This window comes from Eretmochelys imbricata, chromosome 4 (genome assembly GCF_965152235.1).
Source record: "Eretmochelys imbricata isolate rEreImb1 chromosome 4, rEreImb1.hap1, whole genome shotgun sequence".
Lineage (NCBI taxonomy): Eukaryota > Metazoa > Chordata > Testudines > Cheloniidae > Eretmochelys > Eretmochelys imbricata.
Window position 1 is genome coordinate 131,666,821 of NC_135575.1, and position 22,054 is coordinate 131,688,874.

Below are 22,054 nucleotides of genomic sequence, written 5' to 3' on the forward strand. Positions count from 1 at the left end.
CTCCTCATTCTGTCATCTGCTGCCCTGAACAGTCTAGAGCCATCCTCTTTGGAACCTCTTTTCAGATAGTTGAAGGCTACCCCCCTCACTCTTCTCTTCTGCAGACTAAACAATCCCAGGTCCCCAGCCCCCTAATCATTTTCATTGCCCTCTGCTGGACTCTGCAATTTGTCCTCATCTTTCTGTAGTGGAAGCCCAAAACTGGATGCAATAAGTCCAGATGTGGCCTCACCAGTGCCAAATAGAGGGGAATAACCACTCCCCTCAATCTGCTGGCAATGCTCCTACTAATGCAGCCCAAAATGCTGTTAGCCTTCTTGGCAACAAGGGCACATTGGACTCATATCCAGCTTCTCGTCCACTGTAATTCCCAGGTCCTTTTCTGTAGAACTGCCGCTTAGCCAGTCGGTCCCTGGCCTGTAGCAGTGCCTCCTAAGTGCAGGACTCTGGGGTTCAACAAGGACAAATGCAGATTTCTTCTGGCCCAATTTGACAAGGTCACTCTAGACCCTGTTCCTACCCTCTGCCCCCAGCTTAGTGTCATCCAAAATTTCTGAGGGTGCAATCCATCCCATCATCCAGATCATTAATGAAGATGTTGAACAAAACCAGCCCCAGGACCGACCTCTAGGGCACTCTGCTTGATATGGGCTGCCAACTAGACATCGAGCCATTGATCACTACCTGTTGAGCTCAACTATCTAGCCAGCTTTGTATCCACCTTATAGTCCATTCATCCAATCCATACTCTTAAAACTTGCTGGCAAGAATATTGTGGGATATTGTCTCTTCCAACCCTAATTTTCTATGAATGTATTGAGTACCCAATTCCTTAAAAATAGAGCTTCCTTCACTGGTTTCTTGAGCTCTCAACAACAGTAGGCTTCATCCTTCTTTTATCAAGCACCAGTCTTACTTCTGAAGAGATACCCTGCTGTCCTGATAAAAGGTTTGCTAAAAAGGACTTTGGGTAAGGGACAGTAGAAAAACATGCTTCAGTAACATTTGTTAAAAATTGAACAGCTACAGCCTAAAGCATAAGACTGTTACAGCTGTGGTCAAAGTCTTTACAGCTCAGTTTTCCCATTTGTGCACTGGAGTGGAAAATAGCTCCTGTTGAAGAAGGCTGGGTGGATTAGTCTGCACTTGTAAAATGCTTGATCTCTGGATGGAAGGGGGTGGTAGAAATAGCTTTAAGAAAATAAACTAAATGCTTCAGCATAGACTGACCATTGACCAAAACTTCCCTTTCCTCACCATTATCAGCTTGAATACACACAAAGGTTAGAACAGACTCTTAAACTAAGATGCAAGCTAAACAGACCCAAGGGGAGCAAGTGTTAAACAAGAAGTTTATTAAAATCCATTTGTAATGTTTCAGAAAAATGTACACACACTTAAATATTAAAGGGTTTTTTTGGTAGCAGCTTAAGCCAGTACAAGTACTTTGTTAGAGGAAGACCCTACCTTGCCACAAAGAATATTTTTGGAAAGATTGTTTTAGATCTGAAAATACATTACACCCACTATTTCCCTATAGCCTACATTACCTGTGAAAGGTTGGCAAAAATAACCTTTATAGAACACAAGCCCCAGGAAAAATGTATATTACAGGAAGTATTTTCAGAAACCAAGTTTTACATTTTACAGGAGGAACAGACCACCCCAGAGCAAAAAACCAAACCACAAAAAAACAAGCTGTACATGTGAACTTAATATCTAGCTACGGAGTGTAGCTAACCGTGACTGCATTGCTTCAATATCCTCTTCCTCTTCTTCATCAGCTATACCAACAGCCCCTATGGGCTCAGTTTCTGGAAGAGCATCTGTAACTTTGCTAGGTGCTTTACCCAATGCCCCTGAAAACAAGCAAAATAATGTCCAGAATCATCATTAATCAGTCAGTCATCTGTATTTAACAAATGGAGAAGTTCTCAGGTAGCTGCACATTTTAGAGGTTTAAAAGTAGCAGAAGTCAGCCACTGCTGTACGGTTGAGACAGCATGTTGGAAATTTAGAGACAAGTGATTAGGCTATCTAGGCAATAATTCATGATCAATTCTTCCTAGTGTGTACCATACAGTATCTTGCCCATTTTAAAGTGTCTAGATGAGCACTGTACTCTAAGGGCTCTAGGGAAAGATAGTGGGAGACTCATGCTGTGACACTAACCCGACCCTGGCTCCCTGCACTCCTGTGGCCACAGGCAAAATAGATTAAAAGTAGCTCGCCTTCCTGCTTTATTCTTCTGAGGCTCTTAACAGTTGTGAATGGGAAGAGCTCCTTGTTACAGGGCAACTTCACTTCTGTTCCCATGGTACTCAGTCGTGACAGCATCTATGGCCCAATCCATAAACCCAAATGCTGCAGAGTATTACTCATCTTTTGGCAAGTGAGCAGAGGGTTAAAGAGTATTTTTAAAAAGGAAAAGAAATGTGAGGCAGGGAAAGGGGGACCAAAAAAAAAGAAAAGAAAAGAAAAGAAAAGAAAAAGGGGTTTGGGAACTGGGCACAAGGAGACACGGCAAAGCATGGGGCAGGGAACCTAATTCACCCATAGGACTAGCCACTAAGGAGGCTGGGACTTGTGGGACTTCCAGCTTCCCTGTAACCCTTCAGATAACAGTCTACAGTCAGAGACTTCTGAATTAATATTTTATATTAAAGCACTTTTACAAGTTGTCTCATTTAATAAGGAGATTTTCCAATTATTCAGCCTAGATTTTACTTAAAAAGGGACACAGTCAAGTGGTTCAGGGCCAATTGTTTTGGTGTTGTTTAAGCTGCGTAAGACCCAACAGAGATTTTCATTTTTTCAAAAATTGGAAAATAGGGGGAAAATAGTTAAACTAAAGTGTGTTTAGCCCAAACAGTGTAGCAGCCTGTGACCCTGACTAGATCAGAATCAAAAGCAATGCAGTCTCCGCTATTGTTACTGTACAAGTTGAGAGAAACACAAAGTAACTAAACTGCAGCAAGCATGAATTTATTTAAATTCTGGTTTAAGGGGTTACTAGTACCAAAGGAAAGTGGCTTTTTAAAATAAGGTGATAACCTGACCCTGTCTCTATTGAGTTCTGTGCATTCCTCCTATTTATACCTTTTGGACCCACCCTAGCCAGTTCTTTCCTGCCTCAGTATTCACGATTATCAGCTACAGTACTTCTGTTCCATCTCTGAGGGCCCCATCTTGTGAAGTACTGAGAACTCCCTGCTGCCACTAAAACTAAGGGCATTCAACACTGGGCCCCCAGACATTTAGTCCAGGTATATGTACTCACCAGCTGTAATCTCAAACAGGATTTTATCGATTTCCAGCTCTGCTTCCTCTTCCATTTCCTCTTGGTCTTCCATATTTTCAAAAGTATCCTCTAACATTTCTTCTATGATACCAGCCTATAGGGAAATGGAAGATAACAGATCCCATTTCTGGGACTTACAGCCAGCCAGCAGCGCAGCACTTCTCAGGAAAGTATATTCAGCTCCCTCAATTTCATAATAGTCCAGATTATGCGTGCCGCTATCTCACCCATCAAAGGGCTCAGCCTTGCTTCCAATAGCAGCTTATCTACTACACACACCATCCTTGTGCTTTCCTGATAGTTCTGTAATTAAGTCAGCATGCAGTGGAGCTGGTTTAGCATGTGGGTTATTTTTAAAATACAGACGCTTTGAACATTTTCACTGCAACAAAATGACGCGTTATTGCACACTTACTGTGAGGAAAGAATGATTGACAATCAAGAGTAGGATAACCCAAGAATTAAACTGCAGTGTTGTCTTATTAACACCTTAGAGCAATATATCAAATTTATTGCCCTATATTTAATCAAATACAACTACAACAGGAAACACTGAAACCTTTGAAAAGCCAGCCTGTATGTTAATGCTCCAGTCAGTCACACACAGCTATATTTCCCCAAATGATATTCTGTAATCAACTAAAAATTTTGGAAGCTTTTTCCATAAATTCCACTGGGAACACTTTTTCTTTAAAGAAAAATCCCCCTGCAGGGCTTGGAAACCAAACATTACAAAATTACACTAGCGCATATCACATGAGCACAGTAAAATGGATAAGAAAAAAGTTTTAGTAATCTAGAGTATTAACGTAAGAAAATTATTATTTAAAAGTGTGTTTTTAACTTGAGTATTCCTTTAATAGCAGCAGAGGAAGACTCTGGAACCTATGTCCTGTCTGTGTATATTGTAAGCTCTTCAAGGCAGGGACCATTTTACTATGCGTTTGCACACTGCTGAACAATGGGACCCCAATCTCACTTTGAATGTCTAGGTGCTATCGTAATACACAATATATTTCAGAACTTACCTTCATCATTTCTTTGGACAATTCCCTCATCGTTGCCTGAATTTCAGGGATTTTTACTAGATTTTGCATGGCTTTCATGACCTCTGTGCTCTTCTGTAACGAACCTGCCACCCTGAGGACAGCTGCCAAGAGAAGGCATGGAAAGGCTTTAGAATGAAGCCAGCAGAGGGGAACAAAACTGACGAGAGTCCTGCTTGTACAGATTATCATCATTTTGGCATCTAGGAAAGTGCATATAAGAAAAGAGATTGTGCATTTACTTAATCACCTTCTAAACTTAAAGTGGTCTGCTTTAGGAGAGGGGGAAAATCTGACTTTCCCTGTTTCTGAAAGATGGAAGAGTTTTAGTGGAGATACTGCTCCAATTAACTGCAGTTGAGCCAGGCCAATAGATCTAGATTCCACCCCACCTGCAGTCAGATTCAGAAAATAAAAAGTTTCTGTTTGCTCTTCTCAGGTGGGAAGTTGATGAGCATGGAATAAAACCTACACAGAAAGTCTTACTGAAGTTTTCATGCTGGTCAGGCGAGCAAAACTATGTATGTATGTATCCATGTATCTGATTATTCATGATATTAGTACCCTGATGTCGTGAAGCCACGCTTGTAGTCTGACATTTTTGGGAGAATTAGAAACTCTCTCACTGTCAGGAATTCACATCACTGGATTGTTGTAAAGCCATTTAATATTGAATTAGATAACTGACAATTGCCCCTTTTTGAACAAGAAATAAAAACTGGACTAAAATACAGCCTAAATTGGGTTTCTATCAATATTTTTTTGCAGTGGCTAATTAACAGTCCTGGGCAACCTCCAACGATGTCTGTGAAGCTAATTATTAGAATGGTGCTTAAATGTTCCTTAAATGTCAAATCCTGAATAAAGTTAAAGTTGAGAAATAATAATAAATTAATAATGCTGTTATTAATAATTATTAATCTCTTTATTAATAATGAAGAGTTCCCATATTTTAAACGACACTCTTGAATTAAGGGGATGAATTTCACATGGTACTTTTCATTTCAAAACTCTCCTAGCTTACAAGTGTTTTTAACATCAGGCCTGAATAATGAGAAGGTACAGAAATATCAAAACATTTCAATTGTATTGATAGTCAAAGTTTTTCAAGCCAATTAGGGGTCAAATAAAAATACAAGCCAGAATCCCACCTTCCTTTCTGCCTCTGATAAAATAATGGCTATAATATCACTGTTATTACTGTGGTGGTATCAGTAGTAACTCTACAGTGAAGACGGCCTTCAGTTTTTCACTTAAAGGAGGATTAAAATCTAGAGTAGAGTTCATTGATTGAATTTAGTTCCCAGATTTACCATTACTATTGTTCAGATTAGTTTTGTAGGACACTTTGTTGGGTAAAATAGGTTACTAAACTCTCCAGCGAAGGTAACTGTAATAAATCAATGAAGTTTGATATGGAGGTCTCCTGGTAGCTAAGCCATCACAGTCCCCACAAACGAAAAACTTCTTACACACACACCCCCACAACCTATTATCATGGCATCCTGCATAACAGGCACTTTGGAAATCTCAGAATTAGAAACAAAAGTAATTCCTCTTAATTATAACTAAGGCTACATTTTAGTCATGCGTATTTTTAGTAAAAGTCATTGACAGGTCATGAGCCGTTTATTTTTGTTTACTGCCCGTGACCTGTCCATGACTTTTACTATATACCCAACTAAAACTTGAGGGGGGGGGGGCGTGGCACAGGGGCGCAGTGGGTGCTCGCATGGCCTGGGGGGGCACCGTGGGCAGCGCAGCTCAGGAAGTGCGGCGGGTGCTTGGGGGGGGGATGGAGGGGAGTGGTGGTTCCCTACCCAGCTCCTGGGAAGTGGCGACCCCAGCTCCTAGCTCCATGTGCTGCCTCAGCTCTGTCCCAAGCCCTGGTTCTGCAGCTCCCATTGGCTGGGAACGGTGGCCAATGGGAGCTGCAGGGGTGGTGCCTGCAGGCAGAGGCAGCACATGGAGCTAGGAGCTGAGGGAGGGGACTTCCTGTCGCCCTTCCAGAGGGCTCCCCACAAGTAACCACCGCCTCGCCCCCCAGCCCTGAGCCCCACAACCCCAAACTCCTGCTGCTGGGGGGCAGTAGGGCAGAGACTGTCTCAGCAGCAGCCAGGCGGCTCCTGGGCCAGCCACACCAAGCTGCTGCAGAAATTGCAGAGGTCACGGAAAGTCACGGAATCCATGACTTCCATGACAAACACGGAGCCTTAATTATAACCATTTGCATGGACATACAGCAAGAACTAACACCTGGATCAATAAGTCTTCACTTACTGTCTTCCAATCCTGCCTCCCTAGTTCTGCTGCCCAGCCAACTTGTTGGGGAGCCTCCTCCCGTGGCCCACCTTTTCAGCCTTGCACCTCAGTTTTTTGGTGGTTGGCTGGTCGTTCTTTCTGGAAGCTGTTCACACACCCAGCCAGTCCGTCACCCTGCTTTTCTCTACACCTCTTCCAATGCATTTCTCCCCTCGTCCCCAATGGACCCGATAAGTCACACTAGGTCTCCTCTTAGCAAACAGATATACATATGATATGATTAAATCAGACTCTGGCGCCTGTTGTGGACTAAAGAAGGTGCCTCCACTGCAGAGCTAGGAGCTCCTCCTCATTTTGTTCTGCGTTTGTACACCACCACAGGGTCCTGGTCCATGACTAGGGCTTTTAGGTGCTACAGTAATACAAATTAATAATAAGGCAACTGCTTGCAAGTCTTCCCCTCCCTATCCTTGGATCCCTTTTCTCCCTGCTGCTGTTAGGAGCTACAGTGTGGTGAGTTATCAGTGATAGACCAGCCAGAAAATGCATTTTAAAGGGAGATTTCAACATGGACAACAAGGCTTGTAGATGGTCAAGAAGGGGGCAAAAATTCTAAGTGTAGGGGAGGCATGGAAGGTGGTCTCAGTAAGGGGATGTCAAATGCTTTGACAGATGAAAAATGGTCTAAGTGCTAAATATTAAGCCATTGGGCAAATTGTTCCTCTTCTCTATCAAGCCCATCCTTGCTTTGATGCTTCACAGTGCAGGACTCTTGCTTTAAAAACCACAGGAATTCATGCAAGAAGATACAGGGTGCTCTTACAAATGAAATACCCCTCGGATACGCAGCCTGTCAAAAAACACCCCATCCCAGTAACAGAACGTGATCAAGCTCTTCTTGTAATGCTAGAATCTTTCTTACAAGGGGCTCTGGAGTCAGCCAGCATTACTCATACTATTACTATACTATACTCATTGCTATTTTAGAAACGCTCAAAGAAAAACAAACAGACACACAGCACATCATGAGAGGAAAGACTACCTTTTGGAGCAGATGACTTAAGTGTAAATACATCCTGCAGGCTTGGACTCATTTGAGATAGGCCCAAACCATCCCAAACTTTGACAGAATTTGACTCCAATTTTGAAACATTCACCTCAGGGCCAACCTCTACCGTTAATCTAAGGAACACTTATTGTATTTAGGTGCAACAAGGTTCTTACCAAGCTGGTTCTTCATCCCCATGAGCACAGAGTTCATGTGTGCTTTGGATGCATAGAGTTTGCTCACAGCCTTCCGAGAGCGGATCATTTCTTTTGCCAAAACCACACACACGTCTTTTTGACCCTTTTTGGCAGCATCTTTTACTGACCGCTTTACCTTTTCTTCTTCTCTTTGGATATCTGGGTTACAAAGGACAAACGAGTACGGACAAGTCGTCAGAAATGGCTGGAAGCTAGGAGCAGACATTCATTGCTTATTGGAGTGCATTTTTAAAAGCAACAGTTCATCATTAAAACTTTCCACTTCAATAATGCCTTTCATTTAAGCATGTATCCAGCCATTGAAGATTGAATGGGGTATTGTGGTTTATGCATCACCAACAGATTTGTTAACTAAAGTTGTAATAGCAAAATATCTATTTCTAGCATAGCACATCCAGTTCTATGATTTCCCTTACATCAGTCTGTCACAGCATTACCTCCAAGCTTTCCAAGCACCTGGCTGAGATTAGCTTCTGTATGAAGAGCAGCTGGCTGAAGCTAAACTCTGATGAGAGTGAAATAATGCTGACCAGAAGAGGGAAGCACTTTGAACCACTCACCTCCTCCATTACAATTGCCATCATCAAAGGCAGCCACATTCACATTGTTAGATTAATGCAATCTGCTTGCTGTAAACCAGACACTGCACTGCGCTCAGATAGCCAGACAGTTGTGGTGGCAATGAATGCCCATTTCCATCTACAACTGGTCAAGGAACTACACCCAGTCCTATCCGACACAGATCCAACCATGATGAGAGACGTTATAACCTCTAATCCTACTTACTGAAATTCCTTATACCTATGAAGTTAGTGCCATAAAGGAAGCTACATCTGTCGAGATGCCAACCTCAATCATACTTTTAGGGATGTTTATGAAAAAGTTAGGGAGGTTGCTTGGACCTCTCCGCCCCTTCCCTTTGGAGAAACTGGGACCTCTTGTCCCTCTCCTCCAATGGCTGGGTTCCCCTCACTCCTCTACTTGTTGACCCTCACCCTTAAAGAGAAAGAAGGATCAGCCCTAGGAAACGTGCCCTCCTATGCTGCCTAGTGCCCTTAATTACTTTGGCCATTCCTGGCCTAGAACTCCTTGCTGGGATGATCCTCCTCCTCTACCACTGCTGCCTTCTCCTCCTGCCCTTCCGACCTCACCTCCCTTTCAGCCTGGGAAGCCATGTCTGATAGGAAGCAAACCATGGCAAACCAGTGGGGCTTGGGGTGGTGCTGGATTCACTGCCCAAGCCACAGGCTGTGCATGAATTGCCTCAGGTGGATCCTGGTGGAGAGCTCTAGTACCTAGAGCACATTGACAAAGTCCAGCATGGCCCACTTGGGGCAGCTAAAGAGCAACACGCAGCCTGGGGCTTGGGCAGTGAATCCAGCAGTGCCCCAACCTATTCAAAACCACCACATCTTCCTCCTTTCCGACCCTCATGGTGCAGTCTGTGCACGAGTCATATGGCAGTGGAGAAAAAAGCCCCCCATTCCCACAATGCTATATGCTGTGTTTGTTGGACTCCAGTGGTGGTGAGTGACACACACATTTTATTTATGTGACAGAGACAAAATTAGTAGATTTAAACTTAAAATTGTAATTTTGTAATTACATGTGCAAATTCAGGAGGAGTACTAAAAGTTAGGAATGCTTGGTATGTCTGCATCTGGTTCAGAACAGAGCAACTTGCCTTCTCACTAAGACAGGTAACTGGGAATGCATCATCCTGATTTCCCAGTCCCTGCACTGGCTCTCAAACACCTAGAGGTCAAGGCTGCTGTTCTGAATTTCAACAGCTTGCATGAAATCAGCCCCCACTAACTACCCGAGAGACACCTTTCTTGTGATAATCTAAGCTCCACACCACTGGAAAAGACGAAGTGACCAAGAAAGAGGGGAAAACTAGTAGCCAAAGAAAATGGAAATTTCTTAGGAGCTGGACCAAGATTACGGAAACGACTGCCAGCCTCATCGCATTCAGAACTACATGCTAAATCCATCTGTCTGCTATAACTTTCCCACAATAACCTTCTCAGTCACATTATCACTCACATTTAAATCCCTAACATCTTGTTTGTTCCTGCCAACTGGGCTGGGAAATAAAGGTTTGTAGAAGGTGTTCATATACCATTATGATGGGTGACCTCACAAAAATGTAGGTTTCAGAGTAGCAGCCGTGTTAGTCTGTATCCGCAAAAAGAACAGGAGTACTTGTGGCACCTTAGAGACTAACAAATGTATTCTGTTCTTTTCACAAAAATGTAGATGGTTTAGATTCACTTTGCTCCTTCAGGAAGCAGAAATCTTTCATCTATTTAGACTCCATACACATTTTGTAAATAAATGGCTCAACTTCCCAACTAGCTTTGCAAGTTATTTTAGAATCACATTTGTTTATTACTCAAAATCTTTAATCTCGCTGGTGGGATAATCACTTACTTTGTCAGACACAGTTCATTAAATAATTAAGCTTTGACTTGCTTTCCTGCCAGGTATATACACTTTCACTGGCATTTAATGAACAAGGCTTAGAAGCAATTCATAGTATTCCACCTGGTGCATTAACTTTTAAATATAAAATGGTACATTCAAAATACATCCATTTGAAACAGCTGTATGGCTACTGTTGATATCATTGATAATGTTATATGATTAGAGAAGCCCTTTATTCTGGAAACTTTCAACAACATTGATAGACTTAGGAACACCTGAATGGCCTAACTCAACCTTAGTTTAGTCTCCAGCTTAACTTCCAGCATTTGATGTGACCAATATTATCGGGACAGTCCCAATAGTAGGGGCTTTGTCTTCTATATGCAACTATGTCTCCCCGCCCCCCGGCAAAAAAGAAAGTGTCCTGATTTTTCACAGTTGCTAATTTGATGTCCATGTACTAGATGTGAGGAAGAACAATACTGAATAGCATCTTCACAAAATGAATTCCAGTCTTTTATACTTTGAAGTTAAGGTACTGTACAATGCTCAGCTTGGAAAAGAGATGGCAAAGGGGGGATATGATAGAGGTCTATAAAATCGTGACTGGTGTGGAGAAAGTGTTATTTACTCCTTCTCATAACACAAGAACTAGGGGTCACCAAATTAAATTAACAGGCAGCAGATTTAAAACAAACTAAAGTATGTATTTTTTCACACAATGCACAGTCAACCTGTGGAACTCCTTGCCAGAGGATGCTGTGAAGGCCAAGATTATAACAGGGTTAAAAAAAGAACTAGACAAGAACTAGGATAGGTCCATCAATGGCTATTAGCCAGGATGGGCAGGGATGGCGTCCCTAGCCTTTGTTTGCCAGAAGCTGGGAATGGGCCACAGGGGATGGATCACTTGATGATTACCTGTTCTGTTCACTCCCTCTGGGGAACCTGGCACTGGCCACTGTCGGAAGACAGGATACTGGGCTAGATGGACCTTTGGTCTGACCCAGTACGGCCGTTCTTATGCATAAGCTTCCTGAAATAATCAAGGCCCCTCCTTTTAGAAAAGGATTTAAGTAGTGTAAAATCTCCGCATTTTATTCATCTTGAAGGGATAATGGTGGCTATGCATAGCAAAAAAACAAAAATCAAGGCACCTGAAAAATATCCTCAGGTAAGAGACATATGCTCATAAAAGAATAAGGGGTTAAAAACTGGGCTTCTATTCTCCTGGCCCAGAAATAAAGGTTCCATTGCAGAGGTGGCTGAAAACTAGCTTGCAAGAAAAAGACAACACCACCATTTGAATCCATTCAGCTATATTAACATTTAGGGATATTACTGACAGAAGATTTCAGTGAAATTGCCTTATAAAGAGAGCAAGCTCACGACAAATGTATGCAGTGATTATTTTCAAAAGCTCACTGATTTACACAGAAATTTTACACCAGAATGATTCAGAATTTGGCCAGTTATAAAAATAAATCCATCAAAATAGCATTCTGCATTTTGGCACACGCAGGCCTAATATGAATTGGAGACATCAATGCAAATTCTCATGTGGGAGTTAATGAATCTTTTGGAGAATGACTCACGCAGAATAAATGTCATTCAGCAGCAGAACACCTAAGAAATTGCTATCAGCCAATCCACTGGGACAATGAGTGCCCTCCCCCACGCCCCCTGGACTATTTTCCTTTAGAAGAGTCTGGCTTAGTGGTGTTTTCCTCTTATTACCCACAAGAGACACAATATGCTTAAAAGATGCTGAAACCATTTCTTCAGCACAATCAACTATGCACTTTACATGACACGGGAATAGTTAAGTCCCTGCTCCAAAGAGTATACAATACAACTAGGACAAATACCCTAAGTGAAACAACAGTTCAGGCATGAGAAAGTGCTAAGATCAATCCACTGTGCACAAAGCCTTCCTACACTGACCATTTAGAAGGCCCAAAGCCTCTATCAGTCTATATTTTTGTAAGGTAAGCTTTGTTTGACTACTTTGAGGGCAGAGAACCCAACTATGTGAATATCTCCTTTCGCAGGGAATGCAGACTTATCTTGTGGTCAAAAGGTAGATTCTGCTTTCAGCACTGCCAAAGACACGATGCATGACTTTAGACAAGTAATTGTCCCTGTGCCTCAGTTTCCCATCTATAAAGTGGAGACACATCCCTGTGTCATAGGCTTAACTCAAGGTTTATAAAGTACTTAGAGGTCCTGGGATGGAAGACACTAAAGAAATGAGAAATAAAGTTACTTGCTGGCTTTAAACATCCAAAAGCATCCATTTGACAGGGGCACTGTGATATTCTATACCTTGGGGGAGAGTACTGTAACCCCCATATTCCTTGTTTTCATATAATCATGATCTTACGTATAAAGCATGCCTTGTAAGGTATCAGGGAAAAGGTTATGATCTGCTGAAAGTCATTTCTCTATCCATATGTATGCTTCCTGACACAACAGCAAGGAAAGTAAGCAACACCCAGGTGGGGTGTCAAACAACCTATTAACAGCCATTGTCCAGCAAGGGAGCTACAATGCGATGACTTGCCTGCATGAGGCAACACCGGGGGAATTGCTTAACCTTGCCTGGAGAGACTCAGCAATGCCACGCAGACATGCCTGGACTTGTGCTCCCCAAGCACATGGACTGAGAGTATAAAAGAGACAGAGTGGACACACACTGGGCCCTTCTCCTGCCCCACCGTCGCTGCAAGCAACTAAGACGCTGAGAAGAAGACAAGACTCCCAACAGAGGAGATTGGCCCAGGTTTAAGGAACAAACCTGTATATTAAGGACTGCAATATCCAGTGGGGTGAGAAAAACTGCTTAATCTAGACGTTGCCCAGTCTAATAGGGTTGAGAGTTTAGACTGTGTGCTTATATTTTATTTTAGTAACCATTCTGACTTTTTACCTATCACTTAATCTACCTTTTATAATCAATACATTTGTTTACTTGTTTATCTTTACCAGGGAGTTTGTATGAAGTGTGGGGCAAATCTGCTCAGGTGGCAAAGGCTGGTGTATGTCCACTTTCCATTGTTGAAGGGGTGAATCAATTAATAAATTTTCACTGCCCATCTTGAGCAGTGCAAGACAGTATATTCCTGGGGTACAGTGCTGGGAACTGGGGGGATTTGGCTGGTGCCTTTCTCTGTGTGATTCATGAGCGGCTCGGGGAGCAGTCATGCCATTTAGCTGGGTGTGTGGCTCTACATGTGGTTATGCTGAGCGATCACAGCTCCTGGAGGGGTTGCTGCTGGTCACTAGCAAGGCATTGTGAGAGAGCTCAGGCTAGGGAGAGTTCAGGGGGCACTGTCCCAGGCTGCACCCTGGGGGGATCCCATCACAGGCACATTCTGCTCCATAGCTAATAATAAACTGAATGGTTTTGTTGCAGTATGACATACTCCAATTTTTCTAGATTGAGCATAATCATGACATGTGTATTTTATTATAGCATATGCATTACTGTGATTTGGCAACTGGACAGTCTCCTGGCAGGAGAGTGAGTTTGTGCGTAGAGGGGCGGAGGGTGAGAGAACCTGGATTTGTGCTGGAAATGGCCCAACTTGATTATCATACACATTGTAAGGAGAGTGATCACTTTAGATAAGCTATTACCAGCAGGAGAGTGGGGTGGGAGAAGGTATTGTTTCATGGTCTCTGTGTATATAATGTCTCCTGCAGTTTCCACAGTATGCATCCGATGAAGTGAGCTGTAGCTCACGAAAGCTTATGCTCAAATATATTGGTTAGTCTCTAAGGTGCCACAAGTACTCCTTTTCTTTTTGCGAATACAAACTAACACGGCTGTTACTCTGAAACCTGTTATTTCCCCTTGTTTATTCCCCTCCCCCACCTGCACCCTGTTCCTCAGACGTTCTTGTCAACTGCTGGAAATGGCCCACCTTGATTATCACTACAAAAGGTCGTGTAGTCGTCCCCCCCCCCCCCCCACCCTCCTGCTGGTAATAGCTCACCTTAAGTGATCACTCTCATTACAGTGTGTATGGTAACACCCATTGTTTCATGTTCTCTATGTATATAAATCTCCCCACTGTATTTTACACTGAATGCATTCGATGAAGTGAGCTGTAGCTCATGAAAGCTTATGCTCAAATAAATTTGTTAGTCTCTAAGGTGCCACAAGTACTTCTGTTCTTTTTACCTAATAGACAGGTGCTGGAAATGGCCTAACCTGTTGCTCACTTTAGATAAGCTATTACCAGCAGGACAGTGGGGTGGGAGGAGGTATTGTTTCATATTCTCTGTGTATATATAAAGTCTGCTGCAGTTTCCACGGTATGCATCTGATGAAGTGAGCTGTAGCTCACGAAAGCTCATGCTCAAATAAATTGGTTAGTCTCTAAGGTGCCACAAGGACTCCTTTTCTTTTTACCTAATAGAGACCAATACAAAAGGTCCTCCTGGAACTTGTTCATAGAGCAAAACCCTGGTGAGAAGTCCATCCCCTCACCCAATCCCAGCTGCTTGGAATGTGGGAAGAAGGGGATGTAGCAGAAAAATCTACTAATAGTATGGTGTAAGATCAAAACTCCCCTCCTTCCCGCAAAAAAACCCATACAGGAGTCAATCCTGTGCTCACAGAAATTGAAGTCCAATCTCCCATTACCAGAAGTCAAACTTCACCTCTTATATCCAGTTCTCCTGTTTGTCACTTTCCCAAATTTACCTCCCTTTACCCATCTGAAATGTAAGTTATACTTTTTTGCATACTCCCTCCAAGTCAGTGCACATCGTACCCTCTTGCAACTAAACTGTACCCTACATGGCTGAAGTTGCTGGTTAATTTGACCGAATTGGAACTTTTGAAAATTTTACAAGTGCCTTAAGACCTTAAATGCCTAAATAATTTTAGAAAATGGGATTTTGGAGACTAACTCACATTGAAAGTGTATGGGACTTGAGTACTTTTGAAAATTTTATCCCTAGAGACTTCTATGGGAGTTTCATGCTTACAAAAGATATAAATCCCTTGGACTATACTGTTCTTTACATACATTCACAATTCTGTACCTCTAAAGTGAGGAGTAAACTCATTCTGTGGCTCCACACACTACTCAGGCCTTTGGCCACTCTCATAATCTGCCCCCACCTCTTTTGATCAAGGGCATTTTTTCCCCTCCATTGATGGTAATTCATAATAAGAGCTCTTAGGTCTTGCTCAATATTATCCCATCTTCTCCTTGCTCAGCCATGAAGTTGCCACCCTAAGGATGTCCTTTCCACAGACACTTAGTTGATCCATCTTCCATCCTACCCATGTGCCCTGCCCACTGAAGTCCTTGGAATTTCACTACATTTACTATAGTTGGTTCTCCACAGACTTCCCGCAATTCCCTATTAAGAAGTTACCTAAAATTCCATTTTTTTCTTTTGTATTTTGATATAAACCAGCATATATACACACAAAGAAGTCTGAGAAAATGTGAAAAAAACACAAACCTCTGATCTGTCTATCAATTACTCTCATTTCTTTCCTCATCTTCAGCGACCATTCATTGACCTAAAAATAAAGACAGGAAAAAGAGAAAGCATAAAAGTGTACTTTTAAAACAGTACACTCCCAGTTGTCCAAATTCCCTTCATCCAAATATCCTACTTATCTGACTACATGGTGCATCCTCTCTCTGCAAACAGCATCCACCTACCAGGGGATTGCAGGGTTCAAGGGGCCAATTTACAGCAATGCTTCTAATTCATGCTACACCAGTGCAACAACGTATTCACTCAAATTATGGTTAAAGCTACGTTTTAGTCATAGGTGTTTTTAGTCAAAGTCATGGACAGGTCACGGGCAGTAAACAAAAATTCACAGCCCGTGACCTGTCCATGATTTTTACTATACACCCTTAACTTAAATTTGGGCAGGGGGCCACAGGTGCTCTGGGAAGGGGGGCCGTTCAGTGATGCCACAGGTGCTGGGGGAGGTGCCCCAGAACCCCGCTGATGATTGAGGGGGGGTGCAGCGCACGGCCTGGGACCCCGCTGGTGCTGCGGAGGAGGGTTGGCGGGGCTGGCAGGGGCTCCCTACTCAGCTGTATGTGTCCCTGCAGCTCCTAGGCTGCAGAGGGGCCGGGGACTCCGCACGCTGCTCCTGCAGGAAGCTGCGCAGCTGGCGCTTGCATTGGCCAGGAACCGCCGCCAATGGAAGCTGCGGGGGCGAGGCCTGCGGGCACAGGTAGAGTGCAGAGCCCCCGGCCCCTCCACGTAGGAGCTGCAGGACCATGGAAGTGGGAGCCCCCCAACCCAAGGTAAGCACCACCAGCCCCGCACCTCCCAACCCACTGCCCCTAGCTCCCTCCCACGCACCCAGACTGCTGCTACTGGCCCAGGGGCTGCCCAGCTTGGGCAGCCCCGGAGCCAGCACCAGCTGCTGCAGACGTCATGGAAAGTCACAGAATCCAGGGATTCACAGCCTTAATTATGGTTCCATGGCTGCAACATTGTATCCAGTGCAAAGTGCAGCTCACAATAACTAGTTGTATGCATAGGGGCATCTCTAGTCAGCTCTCATCTCTGACCCCACAATCCAGGAAATAGCCCCTCCCAGTGATCAGCAGGCAGGGGTCACATTAACACTGCAACCACGGAGAGGCCATATCCAGCCACAGCTCAGGACAGGCAGCCTGGGCAGTGGGACAGCCACAGAGGGGTGGGGTGTGCAGGGGCTGACAGGGAAAGTGCAGCCACTCATTGGCTCATAGTCCAGAATAGTAACAATAGCACACGATCGGGTAAAGCAATACCTCAGACTCTTTAGCCCGCCCAGCTGTATCTGGACCATTACAGCCTCCCAGCCCATACCTAGAACCTACCTCAAAGTAGCACTTCCATTTGTCTGAATGGCCGGTTAGCAGAAAGTTTCAGGTGTCCCCCAGGCCATTCAGGTAAACGGGGGTGTACTTTATTTTTAAAAAGTGGTTCTTTTATGTAGCTTTTAGATGCATATTTTCAGAATCAATGCTTCAGAAATGCAACAAACCTCTTTCCCTGGGGGCACAAATATCCTGCACTGATATATGCACATTTGGCATGCATGACCAAAGAACCTCTTAATGCCAGCTAGCAAAGGGGCACAGATCGGATGCACAGAGGTTACAAAAACATCTTAATTCTGGCACGTACATCCTGGTTCACCAAAGAATGTAATGCAAGGTATCAGAGGAAAGCCTGGTCATGCTGGCTATGAATATCATCGTGAAACATATGTATTACTAGGTAAGGAGCTATGTAACAAAAACCTGTTCTTACAGTTTGTATCCCTGTGTTAACCCCCAGCAGAAGTGAAAAAAAAAAAAAAGTGTGATGGGGAGTTCACTCCACACCAACCCTGAAGGGGTTAAGATGGCTCAGAAGGGGCCAATTAGGCCACATTTGGGGAAGAGCCAGAGACTGGGAAAGGCTAATTGATGATGAAGCTCAGCTGGATGGAGGCATGCTGAGCTCCTACAAAGCCAGAAAGTTTGCAGCAGCAGGAGACTTGATAATATTCAGGCACTTTAACAGTCATAATGAGCTATAGGGAAGAAACAAAACTGATCTAAATGGTAAACGCTTGGAACAATTTACTAATATGCATAACTTGGTAATATTGAATACAGGAGCACATAGTAGATTTAATTCTGTGGATGTATCCTTTTGTGTTAGATTTGGGAATTGCAACAAATATAGGTAGTAAAAGCACTGGGAAATATATAAAGATGACAGAATGGGAAGTGATGACTTCCCTACACTTATTGAGTACCAAGGTTGAGGAGATGTCAAAAAACACAAAAAGTTCCTAAACTGGAATTTTTGAAAAGCTGATTGGGGCCTTTTCAAGATTGTTATGTATATTTATGTAGTAACTATACAACTGACAACCTAGGAGAATTCTATTACAATCTAATAAAAGGAATTACAGCAACAGCTGATCTGGTCATCTACAAAACATCAAATTGCCACTAGTTTAGAAATCTAGTTCCCTGAGGGAATGAGGGTTGCAAATTAGCAAAAAAGGAAAGAAGGCATACAAGCAAAATACATGATGAATAGTAAAGACCTAAAGAATTCTAAAAGATGTAAGGCAGCCACACAAAGGATTATCAAAGACACAAAATTTGGCTAAATTTCTCTGGGAAACTGAACAAAGATTCAAAGCTTTCAGAAATATATAAACAAATTCAAAGAATGAATGGAAGTTGAAGTAAGTGTATACCTGGTGTTACAGTTAACAATGAAATTGAGGTCTCCAATTTGGGAAAGGCAGACATTTTAGCAAAGTAATTAATTCCAAAAGGTCAGTAGTGAAATGAATCAAAGCAATGAGCTTTGTGAGGGGAAAAAAAGGAGATTTATTGAGGAAAACTGAACTATTAAATGGCTGGAGGGAATATACTGATTATGTGTTAAACAAAACTTTAGAATACAAGGGCTTTATTGCAGCCAACAAAAAGACAGTTCCAGGTAAAGATAAAGTAAGTAATGAAATGCTCTAGTGTTTGTCAGAAGGGAGTCTAAAGATTCTATTGTGGTTATATAATAATACTGTATAGGGTGGAAAGGACTGCTGTCAGTAAAATGGAAACAAGCATTCGTGATACCAATTTGGAAACCAGGCAAAGTACATACAGGACCTGATACTTATAGGCCAACATTTGTTGTGTGTGTAGACTAACATGTACACATCTGTCAGCTGAGTGCAGAAAAACCTTTTGTCTCATGCCTGCTGCTATACAGAAGCAAATAAGTGGCCACATAGAAATGTTCACATTAGTGCAGAACTGGGTTCCACTGCGCTTCCTGTCCTATCTGTTGTTTAGATGATGGACTTAGATGCAGGAGATCTGGTCCCAGCTCTGCTACAGATTTCCTGTGTGACCTAGGACAAGTCACTTAATACCTATGTGCATTTTTTCTCATCTGTAAAGCGTGGATTATATTTCTTTATCTTACAATGGGTGTGACAGGGGAAAGGCACAGCAAGACTACCTACTCAACCAAGTAGATACATCCCAACCGCTGAGATTCATATTTGGGGCTCCAAGGTTGACACCTCTATTTCTTGGAGTGAAGAGAAGGGACCACTGCAGCTGCAAGCAAAGAGAGTAGGACGCCATGCTGTTGACTCTGGGGTGGGAGAGCGGGGTCTGCCACAGTCACTCCAAATGGGAGAGAGAGCCACAGGGGACCCATCTCAATGTGAGCAGCCTTAATCCAGCCCTGTATTCACCTACTGTACAGCACTGCCTATACTTACAGAGTCCATAGAAGAGTCTTCAAATTTGGGTGCCCAAGTTTCCTTTCTGAAATGGTTGCACAGTTCCACACTTCTAGCCACATGTTCCTTTACTGCTGTATCTAAAATAGTCTCTGTCCAACCTAGAGTCACAACTTCACATCATATTTGCAGCATTGTTTTCCCCTTACTGAATTGGTAGTCACTGATCCCACAGAGAGCAACAGAAGTTTTAGACCTGCTTTCCTCTGCTCAGCACAGTGCAATTCACAAGCACCAGTGTCTGCTTTTTAAATAATGTCTATAGCACCACAGAGGTGTATGATATATAAAGGAAAGGAACTGAAGAATTTGACCTAAATTACACAAGGTTCAGCCAAAGGCAGAAGAGGAATGGATTACACACCCACTTGCATCAGTTTAACTAAAAGTATTTTTAAACTGATCTAGTTAAGCCAGTGCAAATTTTTATGCAGTCTTAGTTCAGTTTAAGAGTGGCCTATTTTAATTTGGTAGAGACTGCTAAGCTAAACTGAAATAAGCTACCCAAAACAAAACGGAAGCGTCTACAGAGTGTTTTTCATCCGTTTAACTATATCAGTTTAAAAACCGAGTTAAATGAAACTGCTTCATCTCTTGCATGTACAGAAGGCCAAAGTAATGTGTCAATGTATTGTTAAGAACTGGCACAAGGCTTGACAATTTTGCCAGACATCTTTTAGCCATAAAATTAATTAGACAGGATTCAGTCCCGACCCCCAGCTCCAATCCCTTATGGCAGGGGTTCTCAAACTGTGGGTCGGGACCCTGCAGGGGGTCACTCGGCTATTACATGAGGGGTCGCGAGCCGTCAGCTTCCATCCTAAACCCCGCTTTGCCTCCAGCATTTATAATGGTGTTAAATAGATAAAAGTGTTTTTAATTTATAAGGGGTGGGGGGTCGCACTCAGAGGCTTGCTATGTGAAAGGGGTGAGTTTGAGACGCACTGCCTTATGGGCTATCTCCACGCAAGCCGTCAGTTGCACCAACAGGAGTACTGGAGGCAGGCCCCCATTGCAGCCCCCATCCATCCCAGGGGGCCAGCTGCTTCACTGACACCCCTCAGCATGTAGGTACCTGGCCCGCTGGGACCCGGTCACAGCAGCCCCACTGATGTTGGGGGCTCTGATCCTCTCAGCGGCCAGCCCCACTCCCTCAGCGCCCAACCCAGCCCCATGGCGGCCCCCCTTCAACTCGACCTCCCCCTTTCAGCATTACCCGCCCCCCCCACCATGGCGGCCACCCCCTCACAAAGCCCCCCCTACATAGCACCCAACCCCGTGGCGGCCGCCCCTTCACCCCCCCCCCGTCCCCACTCTCAGCCTCTCCCCCCCAGCAGGGTGTTCGCCCCTTCACTGCCCCGCCCCCGCAGTGTGCCCGGCCCCACCCCTTCAGCGGCCGCCCTGCCCCTAAGGCGCCCTCGTCCCCCACCCTCCCGGGGGGCGGCGAACGCGCCTTCTCCCGCGGGTGCCCCCCGCCATTACCAGCTCCTTGGGCGGCTTCTCCGGCGTTTTCCCGAAAAGACCCATCGCTGACCAACAAAACAGCGACTCCCTGGCCCTTCCGGCTTCCCGTCCCCTCCTCCGCTGGCGGGCGGGGAGCCAGCCACACACATTGCGCAGTCGCAGCTTACCTCCCTCCTCCTCCTGCCTTGCGACGCGAGGCTCATTCGCGTACCACTGCGCGTGCGGCCACGGCACCCCTGCCGCCTCTGAGGGGAAACAAACCCCAAGCTCCCGCCTTTGCGCATGCGTCCCTTTTCTTTCCTGCCTGCCTGCCTCCCTCTCTCCGGGGCGTCTCGGAGGCGGCACTGCGCGTGCGTTCCCTCCTTCCTGGGCTGGTGGCAGGGCCGTTCTGTTCCTCGCCTCGGCCGCTAGGGGGCGTTTAACCCTGGCTGCAGATGAGAGTAATAGAAAATCATGCTGGAAGGAGGGATGGGTGGGGAGAAGGGAGAGGAGGTGGACAGCGGAGGCCACAGGTGCGTGGTGCATTGATCCACTTCTCCCTGCACCCCAGCATGTGTCAGCCCCATAGCCGGGGCTGCCCAGCTGAGACAGAATTTTCCATAGGTCCAGGGATATTAAGTCCTACCCTGAGGATCTGGCCTCAGGCAGGCGGTCACAGCTGGGAACCTGCCCACCTGCTGCCCAGACTTCTGAATTGTTACACTCTCCCATAAGCAGCTGTCACAATTCAGGGCACCTGCATTCCCCCTCTGTGGTCCTGCAAAGTCCCCCTCGTCTCAGGCTGCGGCCTCTCCCGCTGTCACAGCATGTGGGTGGAGGACGTGAGTCTCTCTCCTTCCTGATCAGGATTTTTTCCAGGCTGCACAATTCCCTGCCTACACTGAATTCCCCAGCAAGTCAGACTGCTGAAGGTGGCCTGTTTTGGCTTCTGAGAGCCTATAAAATAGCATAATTGCCCACAGTTAAGCTACCATACAGCCATTGCTA

General features: G+C 44.4%; 1 protein-coding gene across 4 annotated transcripts; it reads right to left on the minus strand.

Moving 5' to 3' along the window:
• Window positions 1-1,333: 1,333 nt before the first annotated feature.
• Window positions 1,334-21,377, minus strand: CHMP3 (charged multivesicular body protein 3). 4 transcript variants are annotated; one of them, XM_077816002.1, is made up of 6 exons: window positions 21,235-21,377; window positions 15,787-15,847; window positions 7,834-8,013; window positions 4,330-4,550; window positions 3,281-3,395; window positions 1,334-1,859 (listed from the first exon to the last, which is right to left on the minus strand). In XM_077816002.1, exons 1-6 carry the CDS (start codon window positions 21,349-21,351, stop codon window positions 1,720-1,722), a joined length of 834 nt encoding a protein of 277 aa, XP_077672128.1. In that variant the 5' UTR covers window positions 21,352-21,377; the 3' UTR covers window positions 1,334-1,719. The 4 variants fall into 4 exon arrangements, with proteins under 4 accessions (XP_077672128.1, XP_077672130.1, XP_077672131.1 ...); XM_077816004.1 differs by having other exon boundaries at window positions 4,330-4,451; window positions 21,235-21,376; XM_077816005.1 differs by lacking the exon at window positions 21,235-21,377 and adding an exon at window positions 21,086-21,228 and having other exon boundaries at window positions 4,330-4,451.
• Between the last annotated feature and the right edge of the window lie 677 nt (window positions 21,378-22,054).